This window comes from Vigna angularis, chromosome 11 (genome assembly GCF_016808095.1).
Source record: "Vigna angularis cultivar LongXiaoDou No.4 chromosome 11, ASM1680809v1, whole genome shotgun sequence".
NCBI classification, from domain to species: Eukaryota; Viridiplantae; Streptophyta; class Magnoliopsida; order Fabales; family Fabaceae; genus Vigna; species Vigna angularis.
In genome coordinates this window covers 5431903-5455991 of record NC_068980.1, presented here as the reverse complement: position 1 = coordinate 5455991, position 24089 = coordinate 5431903, and the positions used below count along the sequence as shown (strand labels likewise).

At 34.6% G+C, this 24089-nt stretch overlaps 2 protein-coding genes across 6 annotated transcripts; one reads left to right on the top strand and one right to left on the bottom strand.

Annotated features, from left to right (window-relative positions):
- Window positions 1–1100: 1100 nt before the first annotated feature.
- LOC108332913 (DDT domain-containing protein PTM) lies at window positions 1101–8843 on the top strand. 3 transcript variants are annotated; one of them, XM_052870446.1, is made up of 9 exons: window positions 1101–2126; window positions 2776–3414; window positions 3597–4788; window positions 4940–5222; window positions 5620–5744; window positions 5922–6379; window positions 6487–6515; window positions 6719–7218; window positions 7280–7516. In XM_052870446.1, the coding sequence occupies exons 1-9, from the start codon at window positions 1378–1380 to the stop codon at window positions 7364–7366; spliced, it is 4062 nt and encodes a 1353-aa protein (XP_052726406.1). In that variant the 5' UTR covers window positions 1101–1377; the 3' UTR covers window positions 7367–7516. The 3 variants fall into 3 exon arrangements, with proteins under 3 accessions (XP_052726406.1, XP_052726404.1, XP_052726405.1); XM_052870444.1 differs by having other exon boundaries at window positions 1105–2126; window positions 6719–7201; window positions 7280–8843; XM_052870445.1 differs by having other exon boundaries at window positions 1106–2126; window positions 4356–4788; window positions 6719–7201; window positions 7280–8843.
- Window positions 8844–9283: 440 nt separating this feature from the next.
- LOC108333992 (AP-2 complex subunit alpha-1) lies at window positions 9284–22240 on the bottom strand. Of its 3 annotated transcripts, XM_017569543.2 has the most exons (28): window positions 21850–22240; window positions 19103–19234; window positions 18799–18924; window positions 18421–18483; window positions 18246–18343; window positions 17951–18158; window positions 17700–17771; window positions 17529–17621; window positions 17011–17112; window positions 16721–16818; window positions 16182–16263; window positions 15928–16016; window positions 14933–15038; window positions 14787–14852; window positions 14313–14419; window positions 14120–14224; window positions 13910–14030; window positions 13624–13812; window positions 13273–13503; window positions 12900–12980; window positions 12626–12790; window positions 12457–12543; window positions 10617–10742; window positions 10390–10470; window positions 10219–10290; window positions 9955–10034; window positions 9698–9861; window positions 9284–9625 (listed from the first exon to the last, which is right to left on the bottom strand). In XM_017569543.2, exons 1-27 carry the CDS (start codon window positions 21979–21981, stop codon window positions 9708–9710), a joined length of 3066 nt encoding a protein of 1021 aa, XP_017425032.1. In that variant the 5' UTR covers window positions 21982–22240; the 3' UTR covers window positions 9284–9625; window positions 9698–9707. The 3 variants fall into 3 exon arrangements, with proteins under 3 accessions (XP_017425032.1, XP_017425031.1, XP_052726540.1); XM_017569542.2 differs by having other exon boundaries at window positions 9284–9861; XM_052870580.1 differs by lacking the exons at window positions 18421–18483; window positions 18799–18924; window positions 19103–19234; window positions 21850–22240 and having other exon boundaries at window positions 9284–9861; window positions 18234–18343.
- Window positions 22241–24089: the final 1849 nt, after the last annotated feature.

The following is a 24089-nucleotide window of genomic DNA, read 5'->3' as shown; positions in this document are numbered from 1 at the left end:
AATTAATTTTAATAATTATTTTTAATTTTTTATTCTCTATAAAAAAATTTACAATTAAATATAACATTAACAAATATAATTTTATATTATTTTAATAATTAGGGGTATTTTGGTAATCGATTACAACTCATTGGTAAACAATTACACGAACAAAATCCTGAAGTCTTTTGAAACTTCTGCATCAAAAAATACACCTATAATCGTTTACAGATGCTTGGTAAACGATTACACGAACAAAATCCAAGATTTGTACAGAAACTTGTATTGGAGGACTCAGTTGTGGTAACTTGTCAAACCTTTCCCTAGACATGAACAACCAAATAATTTTTTCTTCTTCATAAACATTTTTACAATTAAATATAACATTACAAAATAACATTTTATAATACTTTTATAACTAGGGGCAATTTGGTCATCTTCCTTTTCTACCAATTAAACTAATTTTTAAAATTTATCACATCAATCAAATCCTACACTAATTCTCATAAACTTTACTTCCAAATTCACTCTCAATTACCCACAAATCCACTCAAAAAAACAACTAAAAAATTACCCTCAAATCCACTCAAATCCATTCAAATCATCTCCCCCAATTTAGACAAAAAAGAAGATTAGATTATATTAATTTTTAAAATTTAAAACAAAAACAAATAAAAAAATGGGCTATGTAAAAAAAATTGAAAATAGCTCAAATGATTAAATATTTAAAATATTATTCTTGCTATGTTATCTCATTTTCTAAAATAAATTGCTATATCTTTTTATACATGAGTTTAATTTTTTAAATTAAAGTTCGGAAGATATATAAATTATTTATAAAAAGTTTAAACAATCTACAGATTTTTAATATTTTTTATTATAGATTTAATTATAATATAATTTATATATTTTCAAATATTTTTGTTATAAGTTGTTATTATATAAAGTTGAAATAACAAACAAAAATTGAAAATAATAATAATTTATTTTTAAACGAAATTCAACAAACTTAGCAGTAGATTTTACCAGCAAGAATACGAAGAGAATGTGATTTGACGGAATACTAATACTAAAAGTTAAAATGGTTAAATAAATAAATGAATTACAGAACGTGCGTTTGACTCGTCCGAGTGAAATCGGCACACGGACCCGACGTGGGATAACCACAACAAACCTCTTTCCTGGAGGGTGTAACACCATCACTAGCAAAATTTCCCTCTCTGCTCTCCTCTTTTTCTTCTCACAACCCTAACATCTTTACCGCAATTCTCATCACTCACTTTCTCTACCACCTTCCACGTCGTTTCGTTCCATCCCAACAAACCCTAAACCTTTCGTCAAACACAGAAAACTCTGCAAAAAACAGCAGAGACGCTTCATTCTCCTTCTGATTCCACGATGGAGCCTCCCGTTGTGAGATCTAGAGGTCGCCCGCGTAAACGGAGAAGAGAAGAGGACGGAACTGTCGCCGGCGATCCGAAAACGTTTCCTGAGGCGAAGAAGGCGCCTCCGGTTGCACTGGTTGGTCGATACGTGCTGAAAGAGTTCCGCGGGAACACGGTTCTTCTCGGCAAAGTCGTCCGCTACGAGAGCGGGTTGTACAGAGTCGTGTACGAGAGTGGCGGATTCGAGGACTTAGATAGCATCGCGATTCGTAGGATACTTCTCCTTGATAGCTATTTCGACGATGATTTAATTCGGAGGAAAGGCGAATTGGAGGAGTCGGTGTTGCCGAAGATTGCGGAGGTACGGGAGAGAGGTTCGAGCGAATTGCACGGCGATTTATTGGTTGAGAGCGAAGAAGAACGAGATGAAACGGACGACGAGTCGTGCAGCGAGGCTAGGGATTTGAGTTCCGATTCCGAAACGCCGATACCGTCTGCACCCACGCTGCCGCCTTCTTCTGGAACAATTGGCGTTCCGGAATCTTGCGTTCTGAATCTCCTTTCAGTGTACGGATTCCTGCGGTCGTTTAGCATTCGTCTGTTTCTCAGTCCTTTTACTTTAGACGAGTTTGTCGGTGCTTTGAACTGTAAAGTTTCTAACACGTTGCTTGATGCAATTCACATTTCGCTGATGCGTGTTTTGAGACGTCACCTTGAAAACATTTCACCAGATGGTTCGCGGCGTGCAACAAAATGCCTTAGGTACTTAATTCTATTACTTTTTTTTTAGTTCGATTTTAGCAGTAGATTTAGTTTTAAGGCCAAACATGGATGCAGTTGCTTTTGGTACTGTTTTCTGATTAGAGTTAGAGGTTATTGATACTGTATAAATTGTTTTATGTTTTATGACTAGTATGTCACGTGCCAGTTTATTTTATTGGCGGTAAAACACGAAGTGTTCTGTTTATGTCATCAATTTTCATCCAAGGAGGCCTGGAGACCTACTTTTAGTGTGATGATATTTTTTTTAGTGAAATTGGTGTCATGTCCCATTCGGTTTGACTGATTGAAAACAACCGTTCCATTTATGTTCCCATTTTTGTTCTTTGATGGCTCGGCGGAGGACACAGCTACCTTTATTCTACTGGTTAACTTGTTTTCTTCTTGTGTAGATCCCAAAAACATTTGTAGGAATCTTATATTTTTTGACTGTTAGGCCAAAGTGTTGTACTAGAATTTCAAATAAACGAAAATGTCTTTGTTTGAACCATCGATTAATTTTATGCAGGACAATAAGTCTGTCATTCTTTTAATTTCTCAATACACACACCATTGTATATGCCCTAGTGTTCTATTTGTGAGATTTCTTATTTTAAAAAATATTAATTGGGACATGTATTTTATTTTTCAGGTGCATTGATTGGAGTCTCCTTGATGCTTTGACTTGGCCTGTTTTTACGTTTCAGTATTTAGCAATTTATGGTTACACAAAGGGACCTGAGTGGAAAGGATTTTATAATGAAATTTTTCATGGCGAGTACTATTTATTGTCTGCAAGTAGGAAACTGATGATTTTGCAAATTCTCTGTGATGATGTTCTGGCATCTGAGGAGTTTAAAGCTGAAATGAACATGCGTGAAGAATCAGAGGTTGGGATTGATTATGATAATGAAGATAGCCTTCCTACTGAAATTGGGCCCAGAAGAGTTCATCCAAGATATTCCAAAACTACTGCCTGCAAGGATAGTGAAACTAAGAAGTATGTTTCAGAATTGAATGCCGAGGATGTCGATGGCAATGGAGATGAATGCCGCTTGTGTGGCATGGATGGAACCTTACTTTGTTGTGATGGTTGTCCTGCAGTTTATCATTCAAGGTGTATTGGTGTGATGAAAATGCATATACCGGATGGGGAATGGTATTGTCCAGAGTGCAAAATAAATATGATTGGGCCTTCTATTGCACGGGGAACATCACTGAAAGGGGCTGAAGTATTTGGAAAGGATTTGTATGGGCAAGTTTTCATGGGCACATGCGACCACTTACTGGTGTATGTTACATCTTTTTTGTGTTTCTTTCATTCCATTTATTATGCTGGATGAGTCCTTGTCCTATTTTGAATTTGTGTTCTGGTTTTTTATTTATCTGTTTTACTTTTTGCTGTCATTCCCAGTTCTAGCTTTAGATGTACTTGCAAATTTGAGGTTAGATTTTGATATTATATTTTTGCAGACTCGATGTCAACCGTGATGAATTTTGTCTTAAGTACTACAATCAGAATGACATTCCTGAAGTTCTCCAAGTCCTTACTGCATCTGAGCAACTTAGACCTATATACAATGGCATTTGCATGGCAATGTTAGAGTATTGGAAAATTCCAGAAAACTTCTTATCCATTTGTGTCACAAGTGTACCGAAAGTAAACTTAACAAATTCAAATACAGACGTGTTACTTTCTCCCATGATTGAAGAAAAGAATCAAGCTGTAAGTTCAGTGAAGGCAGAATACAGTTTAACATTTTCAAATGGAATTTGTAGTGATAATTTGGAACCATCTCTTGATGCTTCTTTGGTTACAAGTTGTGGTCCTGCTCCTGGAAGCAGGTACAATACGAGAACTACTGTGAATTTGAAGCTTTGTGAGGAAACTGCAATGAATTCGACATTTTCAATTGTTAACCATCAGTTCAATCCCAAGTTTGAAAATTCTGTTAATAAGTCAACTGCAGTCAGCCCTGCTAAGTGCACCTTTGTAAACAACCAATTTAATAATTATGGGCACACAAATGACTCAAGGCTGCCTATGAATTTGTCTTTGCAATCTAAAGGTGACCAATCTGGTTTTGGAAAGTGCAAAGGCAGTTTGACTAAGGATTTTATGTACACTGGTTTCTCCTATAAACCACAGTCATATATTAATTGCTATATGCATGGTGATTTTGCGGCATCTGCTGCTGCTAACCTGGCCGTTCTTTCTTCTGAGGATTCCAGATCAGAGGGTCATGTGTCTGATAACTTGGGCAAAGCAACATCTGGAAACACTTATTTGCTTGCAAAAGCATTCTCCCAAACAGCTTCACGCTTCTTTTGGCCAAGTTCTGAAAAGAAGCTTATAGAGGTTCCAAGAGAGAGGTGTGGTTGGTGCCTTTCTTGTAAAGCCCTTATTTCGAGCAAGAAAGGATGCATGTTAAATCATGCTGCTCTAAGTGCCACCAAAAATGCAATGAAAATCCTTTCTGGTCTTGCTCCAGTAAGGATTGGAGAAGGAATCATCCCTAGCATTGCAACTTATGTTATATACATGGAGGAAAGTTTACGCGGTTTAATAGTTGGGCCCTTTATAAGTGAATGTTATAGAAGGCATTGGCGTAAACAAGTGGAACGGGCCACATCATTTAGTGATATAAAACCTCTTCTACTCAAAGTGAGTGATTGTTATTAATTTTTAATCAAGGAGATTCTTTAATTTTTAATGTCTGGACTCTAGATATATTGCCTGCATTTCTTTCACTTGTTAAATGTGCAGATTTATAAATCATTTGTTTTTGGTTGGTTAATGAAATTGTTCTTTTCAGCTCGAGGAGAACATTCGAACAATTGCTTTTTGTGGGGACTGGGTGAAGTTGATGGATGATTGGTTAGCTGAATTTTCTACAATCCAAAGTGCTGCAGTTACTCTTGGAACTACACAGAAAGGTGCAACATGTGGGAGGCGTAAGAAACAGTTATCTATCAACAAAGTTACAGCCGGTGCTTGTCCTCAAAATTTTGTTTGGTGGCATGGCGGGAAATTTTCCAAATCTGTATTCCAGAAAGCTGTTTTGCCAAAAACCATGGCCAGAAAAGCAGCCCGACAAGGTATTCTAGTATATATTATACCATTCTCAACAGGAAGTAAATTATTAGCTAAATTGGATTGTTGCATCTTCATTCAGTTATTGATTCACTATGAACTGAAATGGAAATCGTCTCAAGTGACCCTAATTGGTCATTTTCTTGTTAAAATTATATTATTGTGTTAAATTAAAAATTATACAATATTGTTCATTTCTAAATGTATTTCTATATATATATATATATATATATATATATATATATAATATTACATAATTAATATTGTCAACTCATAATTCGGGAGTTTAGAAATAGTGGCTGTCAAACTTGAATTTGCTATAATTGAGTTGCCAATTGCATTTGAAATAATTTTAATTTGTATGGGAATAAAAGCACTGATACTGACTGTTTTTGGTATCAGGTGGTTCGAGGAAAATTTCTGGCATATTATATGCTGATGGCTCTGAGATTCCTAAAAGAAGCAGACAGGTTGTTTGGAGAGCAGCAGTTCAAATTAGTAGGAATGCAACCCAGTTGGCCCTTCAGGTCTCCTCTGATTTATATATATATATATATACACACACACACACACACACACATATATATATATATATATATATATATATATAGTAGTTATTTTTTTTCGTTAACAATTCTTTTTTTTGCATCAGCATGTTGGATTTGTCAATAACTTAAATGATATTTTTTGATCATTTGCACCAGGTTCGATATCTAGATTTTCATATCAGATGGAATGATCTGATTCGTCCCGAGCACAACCTCCTAGATGTGAAAGGTCAAGATACTGAAGCATCTGCTTTTAGGAATGCAAATATTCATGAAAAAAGAATTGTGGAGGGCAAAATTTTGTATAGAGTAGCCTTTGGAAGCCAAAAACATCTTCCTTCTCGGGTAATGAAACATGTTGAAGTAGAGCGAGGTCCTGAAGGAAAGGAAAAGTTCTGGTTTTCTGAAAAACGGATTCCTTTATATTTGGTAAAAGAGTATGAAATGCGTAATGGAAAAATGCTATCTGATAAAGAGTACATGTACATTACATCTCAGTTGCACAAAAGGCAGTTGAAAGCTACTTACAAGGACATTTTTTTTTACCTTACCTGCAAGAGAGACAAATTGAACATGCTATCATGCTCTGTTTGTCAGCTGGGTGTTTTAATTGGGTAATTACGTTTAGTTGTTACTGTTTTATTCAGGTGTTTGTTTACGCTATTCCTTTTCTTTTACATTAATTTTTCTAACACCACAATTTGTCTCGGTTTTATTTCAGGAATGCTCTCAAGTGCAGTGCCTGTCAAGGTAAGCTCCTTGTGTCATCCATCATCGTTTCATTTATTTTAGTATGCTGTGATGAAGTTTTTATTTTATTTTTGAAGTGAAATTTTTTCTGTTTCTTATGAAACGAATTAGTGTTTTCCATTGAATAAACACATGAATACCATATTGCCCGTTTATTTTGTCTCTGCTTATTTAGTTTAATCTTTTATTTCATACGGGCACAGGTTATTGTCACACGGGTTGTTCAGTGAGTTCAACTGTCTCTACATGTGAAGAAGTTGAGTTCTTGGCCACATGCAAACAATGTCATCATGCCAAATTACTTACTCAAAAAGAGTCTTGTAATGAGTCTCCAACCAGTCCCTTACTCTTAGAAGGACAAGAACAAAGCACTTCAGCAGTTCTGAAGGGATCAGGGCCTAAATGTGATGGTCAAGAATTGATGTCTTCTAGGACAAAGAATAGTCGATCTGACACAAAACGATTTGCTTCTGATTTCTCTTTGGAAACAAAAGGCCGTAGCAGAAATTGTTCTTGGGGTATTATATGGAAAAAGAAGAACAACGAAGATACGGGCTTTGATTTCAGGCTCAAGAACATTCTTTTAAAAGGAGGTTCAGGCCTGCCTCAATTGGAACCTGTTTGTCGCTTGTGCCAAAAACCTTATAATTCTGATCTAATGTATATCTGTTGTGAAACATGTAAACGTAAGTTTTTTACCAAGGTAATAAGTGCTGACATTTTTACCTACTTTCCTTTATTTATCTAATTTCTGAGTTTTACAGATTGGTACCATGCTGAAGCTGTGGAACTTGAAGAGTCCAGACTGTTTGATGTGCTGGGCTTCAAATGTTGCAAGTGTCGCAGGATAAAGTCGCCTGTATGTCCTTTCTCTGATTTGAGTTACAGGACTCAAGAGGACAAGAGGTCTTCAAGGGCTTCAAAGAAAGATTACTTTGGGGGAGATTCTGATTCTGGTACACCTATTGACAGGAGCACATGTGAGCCTGCAACTCCTATCTGTCCTGCAGTGGATTTCTCTAGACAAGACAATGATCCTCTGCTGTTCTCCCTTTCAAGTGTTGAGCTTCTTGCAGAACCCGAGTTAGATGCAAATTGTGTGGGCAATACTGTCTCTGGGCCAGGACTTCCTAAGATATCTAAACGTGAGAGGGAGAATAATGGTTCTTTTAGAGGTAATCTTCACGCTGAGTTCTCAACCAGCAATGAGATGCTTTCCAAATCAGTAAAAGATTTATCCCCTTCTGTCGAAGATGCCTCTGCTAACTGCAGTCTTCTGAAGGACCCCGAAATTGTAAATTATCATGAGTTCGTGGATTTTGAACCTCATACCTACTTCTCACTGACTGAACTGCTCCACTCTGATGAGAATATTCAATCTGAGGAAGCTGACGCTTCTCGGGTCTTCTCGGGTTGTTTGAAAAATTCTTCTTGTGTTCCCGAAGGATGCGGAACTGTTAATTTAGCATCCAACTGTGAGCCTACAAATTTGTTACAAGGAAATGTTTATAGTTGTCAGCAATGTTCACAAAAGGAACCGCTCCCTGATCTCCATTGTGAGATTTGTAGGATTTGGATTCATAGGCAGTGTTCACCTTGGGTGGAATCACCATCTCGGCTTGCAAGTTGGAGATGTGGTGATTGCCGGGAATGGCGATAGCAGATTTTGTTTGTCATCCTTTCCAGTGAGAGTTCTATTGGGCGGTAATTGCCAGGAATGGCGCTAGCATACAAATTTTGACTGCCAATTTTAGTATTAGTCATACGAGCTGGGTCAGTATGTTTGTGTGCATTGATTTGTTCGGGTGTACACGAGTTGAATGAATTGCCGCGGGACTTCTTGTGCCACTTTAGAGTTTAATTCATCTACAGGTCACTATGGATTTTGTTACCTGCGACTGAGATGGTCCTTGAGTAATTTTGACATCCGATACATGTTTACAACCCGTGAACCATTCGGTTGAATGTTCTGGGAGCCATATCGGTTTAGATTACTCAATAATTCCATTTCCTCCCACTCACTTCTATTACTGGATTCATGGGAGATAAGCATGTTTTTGTGTTGCTTATCTGACAGGATTATTTGTATAGATTGGATTCTCATTTTTTTGGAGGTCGGTCAAAAAGTGAAGCCTTCTCCTCTTGATCTTTAAGCTCAAACCGTAAGATGCCTAGAGAGCTACCTTTCCCTGGCCTCATCAATAGTCATTCTTTATACACCCTCTGCACTGTACAATCGTTTTCATTCAGCTTCCCTAGGCGCTTTAGGATTTCATAACCTTTTCCAAGATTATGCTACTATACTAATCAAAGAAATATAGGCTTTGCAAATTTAGTGTTTATTGAGTTTATAATTGCATTCGTCTTCGTACTACCAGGGAATTTAAGATCGGTCATCATTTTGTTAGGAAAATCGAACATTTCATATACATTCAATATTAACTACTTTTTCGAAGACCTGATGAAATTCCAACCTTTCTAAATGACATTAACTATTTCGAATTTGTATTGACATTTTAAACAAATCGGCAAAATCTTAGTTATATTTTCATTTTAATCTCAACTTATATTTTCATTTATGATATTTCTTGATTACTACTTAAGTTTTCGCTATTTACATTATTAGGGATTAAAAAATGATAAACATCTATTCGAATTCCATTTAGCTTTTGAATTTTTAACTATAAAGCTACGATTAATCATACAAAGGAAACTTCAATACATTTACTCGTGTATTTTAATATAAACATAAAATCCTAATGCATCGATAGCAAAAATGAGCTAGTCCTTACTCCACAAGCTATTATTGTATACGTAATATCAAAATAACAATTTCAAACTTACAATTGTTTCTATCAAAGGCAATATCTTACACGATATCAGGTGCACCGCAAACAAATCCAGATAAACTGGGAAAGGGGAAAAATATGAGAAAACTAAAACCCTTGCCCAACCGATATATAATCTCGCTTAAAGGACAATCACTTTGTGCAGAAAGAATCTCAAAAATGCCCACCAACCCAGAAATCCCTGCTCAAACACTCAGCCGGTAAACAAGCTCACTCGTAATTCCGCCAGCCCTTGCATCGTGATTTCGTATATCCACCTCACTAGCTTGAGGGAAACAGGGTTAGGATGTGTAGATGAGGTTTACAAATTTGTAATGATTAATGAACGAACACCTTTATGTTGTCATAAAAGAGCAGCCAGCATTGCCCCAGGATCCGTCAAGGATGCGGGAGCACTGCTGGGTTGAGCCACTGGAGATGCTGGAGCTAGCTGTGTCGGACGAATTGCGATAGGAGTGGGAATGCTCACTAATTGGTCTTTGATGAACTCCTTCAGCCTGCAACCCAACATTCCAATCATCAGCAAAAGATGCATGCAGAATCAATCTATTGAAAGCATCTTGTAAAAAAGTAGAAAACAAATCACGTACTCAAATGTTAGTGTTGGGTCCCCTGAAGCAACTGTCATTCGCAGCTGGGTTCTGTCAGCTGGGTCTGTCTCAATTCTTATCTGTGCACATCATTCACAATAAAGCTTTAAAACTACCTCAAGGTTCAACTAATGTAATCACTAACTTAATTTAATCATGAATGTCTGGAATGAACCTAAAACAAACAAGTTGTAATAACGACTACACTATTTGTAGGGACTGCGAATTGCAATGCAAGATATGTAGTTCAACATATGTACTTACTAAACAAAGCATTGCCCTAGTACTTTCTGAATAAAATGTTGTACTCGCAACGAGATTGTTTGGATTGGGATCCTAAAGCAGATAGATAGCAGAAACAATGTAGATTAGTAGTTGTTAAGAATACCAATAAAGATAAATAAAGAAATAAAACGAGAAACTTCAATATCATACAAGGCCAGGGGAAACTGTTATGTGGTAACTGCTGAATAAGTTTGCCATTTCAGGCAGTGGAAGTGGCCTAACACCTCTAACCTGCAAAACCAACAGGAAAGATGAATTTAAGTTTGCATGACCATACATAACAAGCCGGCAAAGCTATTACAAATCTGCCACAAAATTAAGAATAATAATCAAATTGGTAAATGATATCCAAACTTTACGTAATGCAGAATACATACCACTTCTTGAAGTTTCAAAGGTGGTCCAGGAAGTGATCTCCATTGAGGGAAAAACTCTTCAGCAGTTACAGATATAGGTTGGAGAAATTTATTTAGGACAGCAGGTAGGCGAAGTTTGACATTGACCTACGAAGCAACATATAAATATAAATTAATTAAAATAGCATTTGGTTGGAGAGATATGGAGGGGATGAATTTTTGTAAACTTTTCTTGTTCTGTTCAAGATGAGGAGAGAGAAGAGAGACAAAATCCCTTTTCATCAGTTTTGAAGAGCTAAGTGATTAAATAAATGTTTAGAGGACTAATTTAATAATTAAAATATTAGGACCACATAAAGTGATGCAAAAGGACTAATGTGGCGACACATGTAACTTAGGAGCCAAATGTTGTTCGTTTTTCTCTATTTAACAATGAGGAACTAATAGATAAATTAAGAAAAAAAAACCCTAACAATTTGGCTCTTAAGTTACAAGTATATCTCTAGGAGAAAGGCTGCAACCAATGTTCATAAACCTAAACCTAGGTGCACATAAAAAGAGCTTCTAAAAACGCTGTACAACAAAATAATATCACCTATTTAACAACTCCTCAAACTAGATCATAAATATTGTATGCACTATGCTTGGAACATATAAACTGAATTCTACGCTCTCTTAAAGTCCCAGTTTGAATGTCTGCAAGTAGGTTATCAGTGTTGACACAGTACCAAGTTCCTTGGACGACAATTTATCCATGACAAAATGACAATCAATCTGTGTTTAGTTCCTCGGGAAGCGTACAAGAAAATATGGAGTTTATGTGAGAGTTAGTGCAAGTGTTTAATATTAATTTGCCTCTATGTAGATGACCTACTAGTTTGTGAAAGCAATGCAGTGTAGAAATTGACAAGTTCAAAGTAGAATTATGATTTGAAAAAAGAGATCTGGGTTTGCTATCCTATTTTTTTGGGACTGTAATTCTGTCCAAATACTAGTTGATTGCGGTATACAGTTACAGAAGGAAGAAAGTGACAAGATACTCAATGCAACTTGTTGTATAAACAGATCTAGGGTTCATCCAAGTATTTCTCATTATGGGTTGTTTTCAAAGGATGGTAGTAATATTTGATGAAGTATTTGGCTACAGACAGGGTATGTGTTTATGATGTGTGGAACACCTATTTCGTAGTGCTCTAAGAAGTCAGTGGTGGGATTGTCTTCATGCCATGCGGAATACATTGCAACCTCAATGGGAGCTTATCAAGCCTTGTGGCTTGAGAACTTGAAATGAAGATTAGAATATAAGAGAATAAGAAGATGCTAGTAGACAACAAATTAGCCATAGGCTTGGCCAGACATCCTATGGCTCATGGAAGGATCAAGCATATTGAGACAAGATTTCAATTCCTAAGGGATCAAGTCAGTAAAGGAAAGGTGGAGTTAAAATATTGCAGTACTACTAACAGGTGGCTGATATTTTAACAAAAGCCTCTTAAGGCTGACAGATTCAAGTTGATTAGAGAGATGATAGCAGTGCAGCCTATTGATAATAATCTGAACTAAGGGAGAATGTTGTAGATAATTCAGTTAGTCTTGTGTTAGGTAGTTAGTGGACTGTTAACTAACTGCTGTAATAGTACTATAAACAATAATGATATATTGCGGCATACGTGTGAGAAATACAATTTCAAATTTAGTACCAGTTTCCTTTCCTTCAGTTTTGTGAGAGTGTTCAGTGTGTTCTAACATAAGTAGTCAACTGTTATTTTTTTTCTGACTAGCCTTGGACGCAGATGATAAACTCAACTCCATCAGAATTTTTTAAACTAGACAAATGAACCACAGGTTAAAATTTGAGTACCCTATCGTTACCAAACATGTAGGAGAAATCAAGAACAGCGACATCCCTGCTTGGATGGAGATTAATGACCTCAAGTGGGCATTGCACCTATACAATCAAAAGAGGGAAAATGTAAATTAACAAAATAACAATATTTGAAAGAAACCAACAGTAACAAAAGGATTCTCACTTGTGCCCGGGGAGGTATGGTTTCTGGTACTAGAGAGAGCTCCATCTTCAAATGTGTGGGAGGCAATATTAAAGCTTGAACAGAGACAAGAGGAGAAGTGTTCTTGTTTCCCAAGAAAAGAACAAGATGTCCAAGGTGAGCTCTCCATTCTGCCTTAATACCAATCTGGGCACATAGATATTTTAATCTAAGAACACAAGTTTAAGCTGCAAATATACATGATCAAAATTAAAACAATAAATAGAGAACACTAGAAAATAAATGAAGCAAATACCTGAATGTAGGGATCCTCGTATAGAACACCACTATCCTTCACGCACAAAGCATGAAACCTTTCAGCAATATTTCCAATTGGCTGCATATACAAAAGGTGCAAGTTATATTCCAATGACCACCAGTTATTTTATCCTTCTAATGTCGAACAGTAGCAAACAGAGTCTAGTGAAAAAGTAATTGTTACATGGCCTAAATTTGCATTTGTACTAGAAAGTTTTGCAATGAGTGTGGTTCATCATCAACAATAATTAACGTAGAAAAATATAAGATGCAGAAAATATAATAAAAAACCATATCCAATGTTTTGCATTAGTATTCAGTTAGCACAGCCGGTTAAGCAAAAGACTAAATTAATAGTTAATGCAAGGTACCTGCACCGAATTGGTCTGTTCTCCAGCAGGTACTATGGCTGTGGCTTCAACCACAGTTCCTTCCAATCCTGAATTAGAGCTTGACCGAGTGTGGATATTGATACTGGGAGGGCCTTCAATAGCCAATGGACCCAAGAGATCACCAAGGAAATCTCCTGAAGGAGGTTGAGAATCTACTTTACTCAAAGTCCCATTTTCCTGGGATAATCTTCCATCTGCTGAGGTATCATCCTGTTTAGAAAATAACAGGTGTCAAACTAAGCAATAGGACGAACAATTATACAGTTAAAGATGAAATAATGTTGACCAAAATCATTTGTGAAGATACACAAAGCAGAGCGAACAACTAACCACATTACTGCTCATGCTGGGAATTTTTACAAGGCTAAGTTGGCCACCAGGAGGAGTTCCATTAGCATGACTTTGTTCTGTTACAACCAAAGCATTTGATGTTTGAGATAGCTGTTGAGCTCGTAACCTTATGGCACTTTGTTCTGCAGTGTCAACTTCAGTGTCTTCAGCCTTTTTAATCAAAGCAGACTGAATTTGAAAAAGAGTAGAAAATCCATGAGTGTATGTCATAAGTGATAATGCAAATTTCAAACAAGTTGTCTCTGAATCAATATTGCAAGAAAACCTGTCGTTCGGGGAATTTAGGCATTTCGGCCAATATGTCCATTAGAGCTGCACCTTTTCTACTCAATGCAAAATATTCGACAGCTCTTTGCTGTATTTCAACTTCAATTGAGCTTTCATATCTAAACATGAGCAAATGGGTTAGAAGAACCTATGGCCTCATGAAAAACCATAGTAATAAGAAATTGAGCACTGAAGAGGTCAATCTCACTTCTTAAATATTGTCCATATCTGATTTTGTAATTCAGGGTCTGGTGGTTGACTGTGCATCAGAATTTTAGCATATGTAGACAAAAGAATAGAAATAGTAGAAGTCCTGAATATAAAGCACATCCCTGTAAGGTATCTTGAAAAAAATGGATTTCAACTGAAAATTAAATGAAGTAGAGTGTGATTCTCCTTACGATACAGTAGGAAGCTTCTCATGTATAATGCCAAATATTTCCTTTGGACTGCATCCAGGTCGTCTGGCTAGAAGGTGTCCAAACTCTCCAAGGATGTATGCACTGACCTGTTGAAGTGTATTCACATGAGATAGAAATTAAATAAATACCTGCTTTCTCATAGTGAATAAATCAAGATATAAATTATTTAAAAACTTTGATTTGCAAACAAATCAATTTAAAGTAAAATACTACATAAAATCCAAAATAACAGCAAGAAACACTTATCAGCATTCATCATATTCTGTAAGAGATTATGGAAGTTCCAGTTAAAGGAACCACTTCACAAAAATGTCGCTGTTTTTCTCTAATATAATTAAATATTTCTTACCCATTTTACAATTTAAAAACCCTCTTCAACAAGTAGAACTATGCAAAAATATCGTCCATACAAACTAGTAACAGATAATTAAAGAATGGTAACAAAATACAAACCTTAACCATTGTCTCGTGTATAGCAGGTTTGTCAAGATACTCTCGCGCTTTTGCCGCAGCATAAGGCTGAAAAAGACATCAAATGCCCAGTGAATGTTTTGTATATTAGGGAGCAGTATCATAGTCACCACAAGTTCCAATCATACCTGTAAATCTTCATTGTTTGTAACAAACTGCACCACCCGAAACCATATATCATCACTAACAAAATCTCCAGCCTTGTCAATTAATTGAAGAATTACATCAACGTACCTGTATAAAAAGGATGGCATGATATCAATGTGCATATTACATCAACAATAAGATCTAAGATAACTACGGATTTTTTATTGAGGGAATGGGGTGACAGATTTACTGTTTCTATTCTACAAATACTGAACAAAATTATATAAACAAAGTCTTGCAATCACTTCACAGTTACAGAAAAATGTTGAGAAATTATTGATGTTCATCTCACATGTTCATAAAGAACGCAATCTAGCAGTTTCTCTAAGCTGTCCCTACTAATTTCTAAATTAATTGCCTATATTTGCATCAGAAAATTTTTGATTGAAATTAAACAGGTTGGCTATTATTTTGAATTTTATAGTTATATAGTCCTTTTCTCCAGTAGATTTTTCATGAAAAAAAAGTCAGGTGAAAAAGTTGAATACTGGTCATCCTCCAAAAAAAAACAGAAAACAAGCCACAAAAAGATGAAAGGACACATCAATGGATCCAAACAAAAGATAAGTAAACAAGTATATCTCTTCGATTATACTGAATTTTTAATTTTTGATAAAAAGAATCCATCACATGTATGATAATGAAACCACTCTCAATTAATCATGGGGTCACACGAAGACACTTGGGGACTTTGCACTCGAGCCTATTGGGGTATTTTCTTCAAGATCAGGGCAAACTATCTGTTTATTTGCCCATCTAAAATAGCTGAATTGTTGTCCTAGATTTATTAGTGATAAGAATAAGGAACTATATACTGCACTTTTTTTTTAAGAATTCATTTCATTATATGCTATTCCGTATGAAAGTAACCTTTACGAGCAACTCAGGAGTTACATATCAAGAGGATCAATGATGAGATTGTTTGCTACAGTAACAGCGCTATTCTTTACTTCTTTAGTAGGTTCAATTACATTACCATGAAAGGTCTGGTGCAAACTTCTCAGCTAGAATAGCCGCTTTAAGTGACAATTCCTCACGCATTGCAAACTCTGCTGTGCTGAGATACTACAAAAAATTTGAAATCGCAAACTAATAATTAAATGTACCCAGTTAATAGCTAGATCATTTCATTTGTTTATTGTATCATGAGGGGGCTGTTGAGAAGGTGGTAGAGTTTACATTACAATATATTTTCAAATTACATGAATTAGTTTGGACCTAGTTGCATACCTGCAGTAGTTCTTCAACTATATCCTTTGCATTTGAAACATCACACATGCCATAAAGCAAATCTAGAGCACGCCTCCGAATACTGCATGTAAATAGATGCAGTTAAAAAATCTAGATTTAATAAAAATTGGCATTGAGAATTAGGGAATATGCTTTGTATCAACTTTTCATCTTAATGCACTTGTAAATTTTAAGAGAAACTAGTTTCGTAAACAGTATCAACCTTCACGTACAGGTAGCATTTTTGCAAAACATAAAATAATATATAATCTACTCATTAACAGGAAAAGAAAAAAGTAAAACCAAGATCTTGAAAAGAAAGTGTTTTGATCTCAATTCATCTAAATTTTTAGGAAGGTCGGAAGGAATATAATCAGAGTGAATCGATGAATTGACATCTTATATTTAATTAGCCCACTTTATGTATACACGAAGACATATATGCTACCAATAAGTAAAGACTGGATTCCGAATGCAAATAATTCAGTGATGATATATACGGGAAAAATGATGTTAACATATAGGATAGCACATTTAACCTGATGTCAGGATCTTTCAATGAGGTAATAATCTGAGCTTGATGTCTTTTTATGATATCTTGTATATCAGTAACCATCAACATTCTAGTCATATTCTCCTGCACCGCAATAGCATATATTTTATGAACTGCAACATTACATTATGACAACCAACCAATACCACCAAAGCCTTCTAAAGTGTGATACAATGACATCTACCACAGAAAATTGGGCATGCAACTTTGGCCCCTCCTTTCAAACAGAAAAAAAGAAGAGAAATGTGCATTAAGCAAATGTGCGCCCCAACTTACCAAGCCAAGATACCGGATGTTTGGTTCACGGACAGCAATAAATTTTCCAAGAAGAGCCACGCATTGAGACATCATCTCTTTTTCGGCATCAAGATGCATCACCTGAAGAGGGAAATCAGAATAGAGACAATAACTACTACATCTCATTGTGAGAAAAAAAATCCTTTGCCTAAATTTGGAGGGGAGTAACCGCCACCAAATTCACTACATGAATCTCTATATGAAGAATTAAGGACAACTATAGAACCCCCAAATTCAAACTATAAGCATTCTTATAAAGATGTGCATGCAGATCTATGGATAGAAATGAAGACAACCAATCAAATATGGAGAAAGAGAAGAAAAAAGTATATACAACAAAAGTTGGGGCCAAGGCCTACTTTGCAATGGTTTCGGTTAACATTCATAATTATTGGAATATTATTTATAAATGCAGATTAATGCCATATACAGTGATCAGTTTAAAGAACAAAAATATGGTTTTTTCTTTAAAATATAGTATAGCACAATAAACATACCAGAGCAAGGGCTTCAAAAAGAACAGCATGGGATGCATTATTTTTGTTCACATTTTTTACAACATCAGTTCCCATCAGTATCCTTTGTAAGACCTGAAATGATAGATCAAGGCTCGGTAAAACTATTAACTAAACAAATGTTTTGGACAATTTCAATGTGATCTGACAAACCTCAAACAGTGACCTTCTGGCATTAGGATCTTCAATTGTAGGAAAATATTGAAGAGCCCTCATTGTTTTGACCTACATTAAGTAAAAATTAGTAAGAGAATAAAAGGTTTGTGTGCTGGATAAAACAAAAAAATTTACTTCAACACTTTTGGTTCTCGATGAAAGCAAACAAGCTGAAAGAATTTGAAAACCTTCCCTAAATCAAAGCCAATTGAAAAATACATATTTTAGGAAAAGAAAAATTCACAAACCTGAAGCCAGGGAGACGGGATACCATAGTAAGTGTATTCTTGAGGGATATCCAGGTTCCTAGCAAGCCGCTCTAAAATTTTGATACACTTGGGAAGACAACTCCAGTATGCCTCGTGGTTGTTTGATACCAATGCAACAAGAAGGCTCATAGAAGATGTCAAAACACCAAGATCTCGTTCATCCAAAAGTTGTGCCATCCGATCCGCCCTTAAGGCAGAAGATTGAGAAATAAGCTCTTTGAAGAAAAGCCATACAGAAAAAAGTGTATACTAGCATAATTACATTGAGATTTACCATCCATCTACATTAACAACATCAGGATTTTTCCTGTACAGACGTAGCAAACACAATGCAGCTTTTTTTCTGACGAGTGGTCTGCAACTGCTTGATATCTAGATCACAAATGCAGTTAAGATCAATATTTTCCAATAAATCCACCTATTTAATGATTAATGAAATACTTTCTTACCAGCAACTTTTGCACGTCAGGTGCTAAGGACTCAGCAAATTCTCTCCCACCAATATTTCCAACCTACAGGATAACCCTTTTGGTCACATACATTGAAACCATAATGGTAAAGAAAAAAGCATAAATAGTCATCTAATGTGAATACTTTATTGGTTTATAACTTATATAATCATTGAAGGTTCATATTAACAAGTAAAAGTTTTTAATGGAACATGATCAGCAGAAAATAGTAAAATAATTAGGTGAGAAAGTCCACCACAAATTGCAAAAAACTTGCTCAAAGACTTCTAGTTAATACCTTTTACGATACTAAAAGAAATGTTTGTTATCATTAAATGATTAACATGACGTGCAAGTCCAGGAAAGGTATTACCATACCATAGTCAATGCTAGACACTGGAAGGTTTCATTACGACCAATGATATCATTGCGCACTGTATTTATAGCCAACCTGAGAAAGTCATGATTTTCATTAAGCAAACTTGAAGTTACAATGTATCCGACCTGCAGTCATTTATGATGATATTAGAATTCCTTCTTCACAGTCTACAGATATTTTCTCTGCTAGGTAAACATGTAAATGAATTGAAACTGAAACAACGCTCTAAAACAATGGAGTAATCTATATGTTGAGAGAGTAACAAAACATTACAAAACGGCATCACGAAGGAGAACAAAATACCTGTTTTTCAGGATACTTTGGGGCAGATATAAGAGAAACAGCCTCCATGTGACCAAAATCCACATCATAGCCAAGCATGTATATATAAAGCATTTTCCAAACATATTTCTTTTTCTCGTATGGAGTCAAAGCCTAAAGCAGAACCAAAAGTAAAAAAATTAAATAGAGCCATTCACAAGTTGTTTCAAACAACAGCAAGAACAAATGGAACTTGAGTAATAGATGAGTAGATATATTTTACTTTCTGGAAAAACTGGAATAATATAAAGAAGCTAAATTATCAAGAAATGGTAAACAAACCAACGCAGTTAGATAAAGACAGCTTTGGAAAGGGAAAACAAAAATTTGAAAACCCTGCTTCTCTAAAAGAAGAAAGTCAACAAAATAAATAAAAATAAAGGATTTGAAAAATAAAAAAAAAAATTTGAGAAACTCACTTTTCTATAATTAAAAGGGTAGTTTAACAGATATATAAGGAAAAAATATTCAAAACAACAAATATAGAAGGAAGACCAAATAAAACAGATTTCAGGACACAATTTGGCTCCAGGAGTTGCAATTGTGACAGAGAAAGAAAGAATATCAATTAGTCGATAAATAGTTCCGAAACCCTCTGGTGTGAATTATATTTATGATACCATTTGAGCCAAAAAAAATGACAGTTTATTATAAAAACCATAGGCACCATTAGAGTGGTAAGTAAGAACAACGTTGGCAAGGACAAAAGTAAATCCCAAGAAGCAGTTGTGCAGCAAAGACAAAAGTCAAACAACAATCTTCTGCATCCAATACCACAGTCCAATTGCTAGAAGAGCTCTTTAATGTAAAAGGTTCCTCATATTTAAAAACAAGGTCATAACTCAGTGAAGGTGATGGTAAAGTGAAATTCCATCATTGGGTACTGTTCATAATAAATAATCAATATTACATGTTTTACTTTACTAGTCGGCAATGACATTGCAATGCTCAGAATCATAGACCATCAATTTCTACTACAAAAGTGGATTCAGGGCCCCACATTTCTGGAAACATACAGATATGCATGTGACTGTGAGTCAGCTGGAGAGAATCAAACAAACCATCTCCTTATCCAAAAATTAAGGAGCTATAGGCCTAGAAGGATTAGAGCACCAAAAATCCAAAAAAAAAAATCAGGAAAAATGACTCCCACCTAACATAAATGACATTTTATAGAGACTTGTCAAATAGGGAGCTTGCATAAACAGAATTTGTGCTTCATGTTAGAAGAAGACTGGAAAGTTCCAAGGGAAAAGTCACAATCAAAAATGATATAAATTTACAATTTTATTGTTTTCTTCCATTATTTATGATCGATAATTTTCTGTTAGAATGAAGACAGCTTGGTCTGAATGATGATTTATTTGGATTCCTTTGATTTAGTTTAAGTTTCTTTCTTTCTATTCAATTGAGTGCTAGAGTTAATGATACTGAATTGGCCATTTACAAACTTGTGGGTTGTTAGGAGAATGCAAAATTTATATATGACCTGCATAAGAACATGCAAAAATTACCATAATCATTAATTTTCTAAAAATAGTGTTGAGTGGGATTTTTTGTGAGTAACATAGACTCTATAAATCATCAATGTCTTCTTTATTCTTCTTAGAATTCAAGAAAAAAATAATTAGGTTTTAAAAACTAAAGAGAATTGATGTGGCAAGAATTGAGTATTAGTTAATCTAGGGAATCTCTCCATCCATCGATAGACTATATCTTAGTTAAGGTAGAATGCTAAAAGGTAGTAGGATAAACCAAATGAAATTGGGTTGCCAGTTCCAATGTTGAATATCTATTCTCTAACTAATTAACATGGAGAATACCGTATTTTCATTCTAGCTTTTCAGGATTTAGTTCCCGTATTGTATTCATCAGGAATTAAGTTACGGCTTAAACCCAAATTGTACAAATCATTGTGGAAACAACACCAGACTCATCCAACTTTCCACTTGATTTTATGCAGTAGCAAATTTTAACAATCTTCTAGATTGGAACTTCCTGAAATTAACTCAGAAAGATAGATGCACCTATAGAGTCTATAAAACACATAACAAACTCTGACCACAAATGTAATATAATAGTTGAACAAATTACAGCATATTTGTAGTCAATTCCTACCGTATGGATCCAAAGAGGAATTTTGTAATCTATCATTATATGACTTCTTTGCCAGAGTAACAAAATGGATACCAGAAGTTATTTCAGAAATAATCTATGCTACTTGCAATGTACTAGATCTACTAATCTGTGCAAACTGAAAAGATCTGGCCTTCTAGCATATAAATATCTACACATGAGCTAGTTCGGTACCAGCTGCCATTCTATGTCATCTTCAATGTTGTAGCCAAAGGGACATTATTAGAAGTAAACAGAACATAATAACCCCTATAATTTCAGCTTACTGCAAATATTTCCACATACTCATCCACCACTAAGCTATCAATCACGACAACCTTGGTTTTTCACATAACAGTAAACCAGTAAAAATGTCATGTCCAGACGTATCAAACCCACTAAAGTCCAACTCATTTCTACCTAATTTCCCTCTATCAATTTTAAACACCAATACCGACACTACTAAAGAGGTCATCAATATCAATTTTCTAGGTTTCCACTGCCTCAGAGTGATAACAACCAATTGAGTCAGGGAGACAAAACCTCGAGCAACAGAACCAGCCACCAGGAACTAAGCAGAAAAGCTGAAAGGAGAAAATAAACCCTAAGCGAACCTTCTCATTTTTGAAGCGCGTGCGTATGTTGCCGAGTTCCTTGTCCACGCGAAGCCTCTCCTGCTCCTTGTTCTGACAATTGCGAATATCGCTTATGAAAACGGAGAGCCCTCGCATCCCCGACATCGCCATCACCTATGGCGCTCACAGATCCCTCTCTTCTCTTCAGATCTCCAAACTCTATTCGGTTACAGATTCGATCCGATCCAACGCGAATTTTGAACGGTCGTTGATCTTCAGCTCCAAATTGCAGAAACACAAATGAAAAACCTGAGTAGGAGAAACAATTCAGTTGTATGTTACGGTTGATCTAGAGCCAAAAAACAGTTCCAAGGAGAGAGAAAGAGAGAGAGAAGGTGGACTGAAGGAAATTGAAAAAGCCTTCTAACACTGCTGAAACCACCTTTTATTTTCCATTTTCATACCATTTTACCAATTTCCTGTTCCATCATTTTCTGCTTTTTTTACCCTTGGACTTTTCTTTGTCATTAAATCATGACAATTATTAAAACATTTTCTAAACATATCTCTTAAATTAATTAAAATCTATTTTAAATGACCAAGTTTGTAGGTTACACAACCTATTCAAGGATCTTTTATCATTCCAATCCCAGATACACAGTTTTTAATCAATTTTAACTCTAGCTGTCAAAAACAAACAAATTAAAATTATTAAAAAGTGTTAGACCAGAGAGTTTTTAACATTATTAAATACCTTTGAGTTGAAATTTTTTTATTGTTTCCATTTAATTGAAATTTGAGTTTCAATTTTACATATATAATTGTGTTTAATAGTTATAAAAATAATACTATCATTCACAACTATTTTGCAGTGTGCTCACTTCACTCTTCAAATGTGATTTTTTAAGTTTAAAATAAAAATCAATAGTTATATATTTAATTATTCACACTATTATTTCATTTTTAACATAGTTTCCAAACAAGTTTCCAGTACCAACTTAGTTCTGTCTTTTGTTTCTTTCTTTTTCTCAACAAGAAAAAAATCATATGTTCAGTGTTTTATTTCATCATTTCCTTTAAGAAATTAGTTTTTTTTTTTCATGTGTTGTCTTGTTTTCTCCTTCATGATCATGATATTTATTCTCTCTCTTTTGCCTTTAGTGTGTAAGTCAATCATAGGTGGGAAGGGTCAAAAACCCAAAGTCATATTTGTCCTCCTACTATTGAAATTGGAATCATATGCTGTACCACATTTCCTAGGTACCTTATTCCAACTAGGTCACTAATTGAGTTAATACATTGTGTAATTCCTTTTAATTATGTCTTTTAATTCAGCATTACTTTATTTAATGTCTTGCTATTTTGATATTTTTGTACAATATTTTACTCATGGAGCATTCAGCTGTGTATCATTAAAATAAAATCAAGTTCTTTTTGTTTTTATTTCAATTATAGGTTTTCCTTTTCTATAAGACCACAATAAAATAAGTTAACAAAATGGTACACTTTCGTTATATAAAATCTCTTGGGTCTTTTATTTATACACTTTTTATAATAATAAAATATAAAAAAACATAATTAAAAAATTAAATATTATGAAAATTATTAAAATAAAAAATAATTATAAAATCAGTGATCAAACATGTATACTACAAAATAATTATTTTTTTTAAACTATAATAATTATGGACAAAATTCAAGTCAAATTAAAGCAAAAAACCATTTCATACGTGCACCAAAAATATAATTCATTATAACATTTTGAGAGTTTGTTTTTAATTTTATAAAATAACTTAAATTTTATTTAAAAAATAAGATATTATTTAATTACCTTACCTATGCATTAAAAAGTTTTAAAATAGACGTCTTCAATTAACAATGTGTTTGTATCTACTACATTATTATTGGAAAAAAAAAAGGAGATGGTAATTATTGTTTAGTTTATTTTTGTAGGTTTGAGTGGAAATTATGAGAGAAAAAAAGGATGAAATTTTTTTACTAATTAAGGTGAGGAAAAGAGGAAAAGATTGAGATTAACTATTTATTAATTTAAAAAAAAACATGGACCTATAATTTATAATATTTTAAATCTAAATTATTTAATGTCAAACAATTTAACTAGGTGAAATTGATTTTAAAAATTAAATTACAAAGTATGCACACATGTGCGCAAATATATATATATATATATATATATATATATATATTTTATAAATATAGTTTATAGTTAAAGATTAGGTGTAGAAAAAAAATAATGAGAAAAGTTTATTACACCTAGT

Excerpts from the sequence above, each read along its gene's own strand:
- LOC108332913 (XM_052870444.1), top strand. The coding sequence starts at position 1,378 with ATGGAGCCTCCCGTTGTGAGATCTAGAGGTCGCCCGCGTAAACGGAGA. Across the intron at positions 2,127-2,775 it reads CGTGCAACAAAATGCCTTAG|GTGCATTGATTGGAGTCTCC; the intron begins GTACTTAATTCT and ends TTTATTTTTCAG. Across the intron at positions 6,380-6,486 it reads CAGCTGGGTGTTTTAATTGG|GAATGCTCTCAAGTGCAGTG; the intron begins GTAATTACGTTT and ends GTTTTATTTCAG.
- LOC108333992 (XM_017569542.2), bottom strand. The coding sequence starts at position 21,981 with ATGGCGATGTCGGGGATGCGAGGGCTCTCCGTTTTCATAAGCGATATT. Across the intron at positions 14,853-14,932 it reads CAAACAATGAAGATTTACAG|CCTTATGCTGCGGCAAAAGC; the intron begins GTATGATTGGAA and ends TGTCTTTTTCAG. Across the intron at positions 13,504-13,623 it reads CCAGCATGAGCAGTAATGTG|GATGATACCTCAGCAGATGG; the intron begins GTTAGTTGTTCG and ends TTTTCTAAACAG.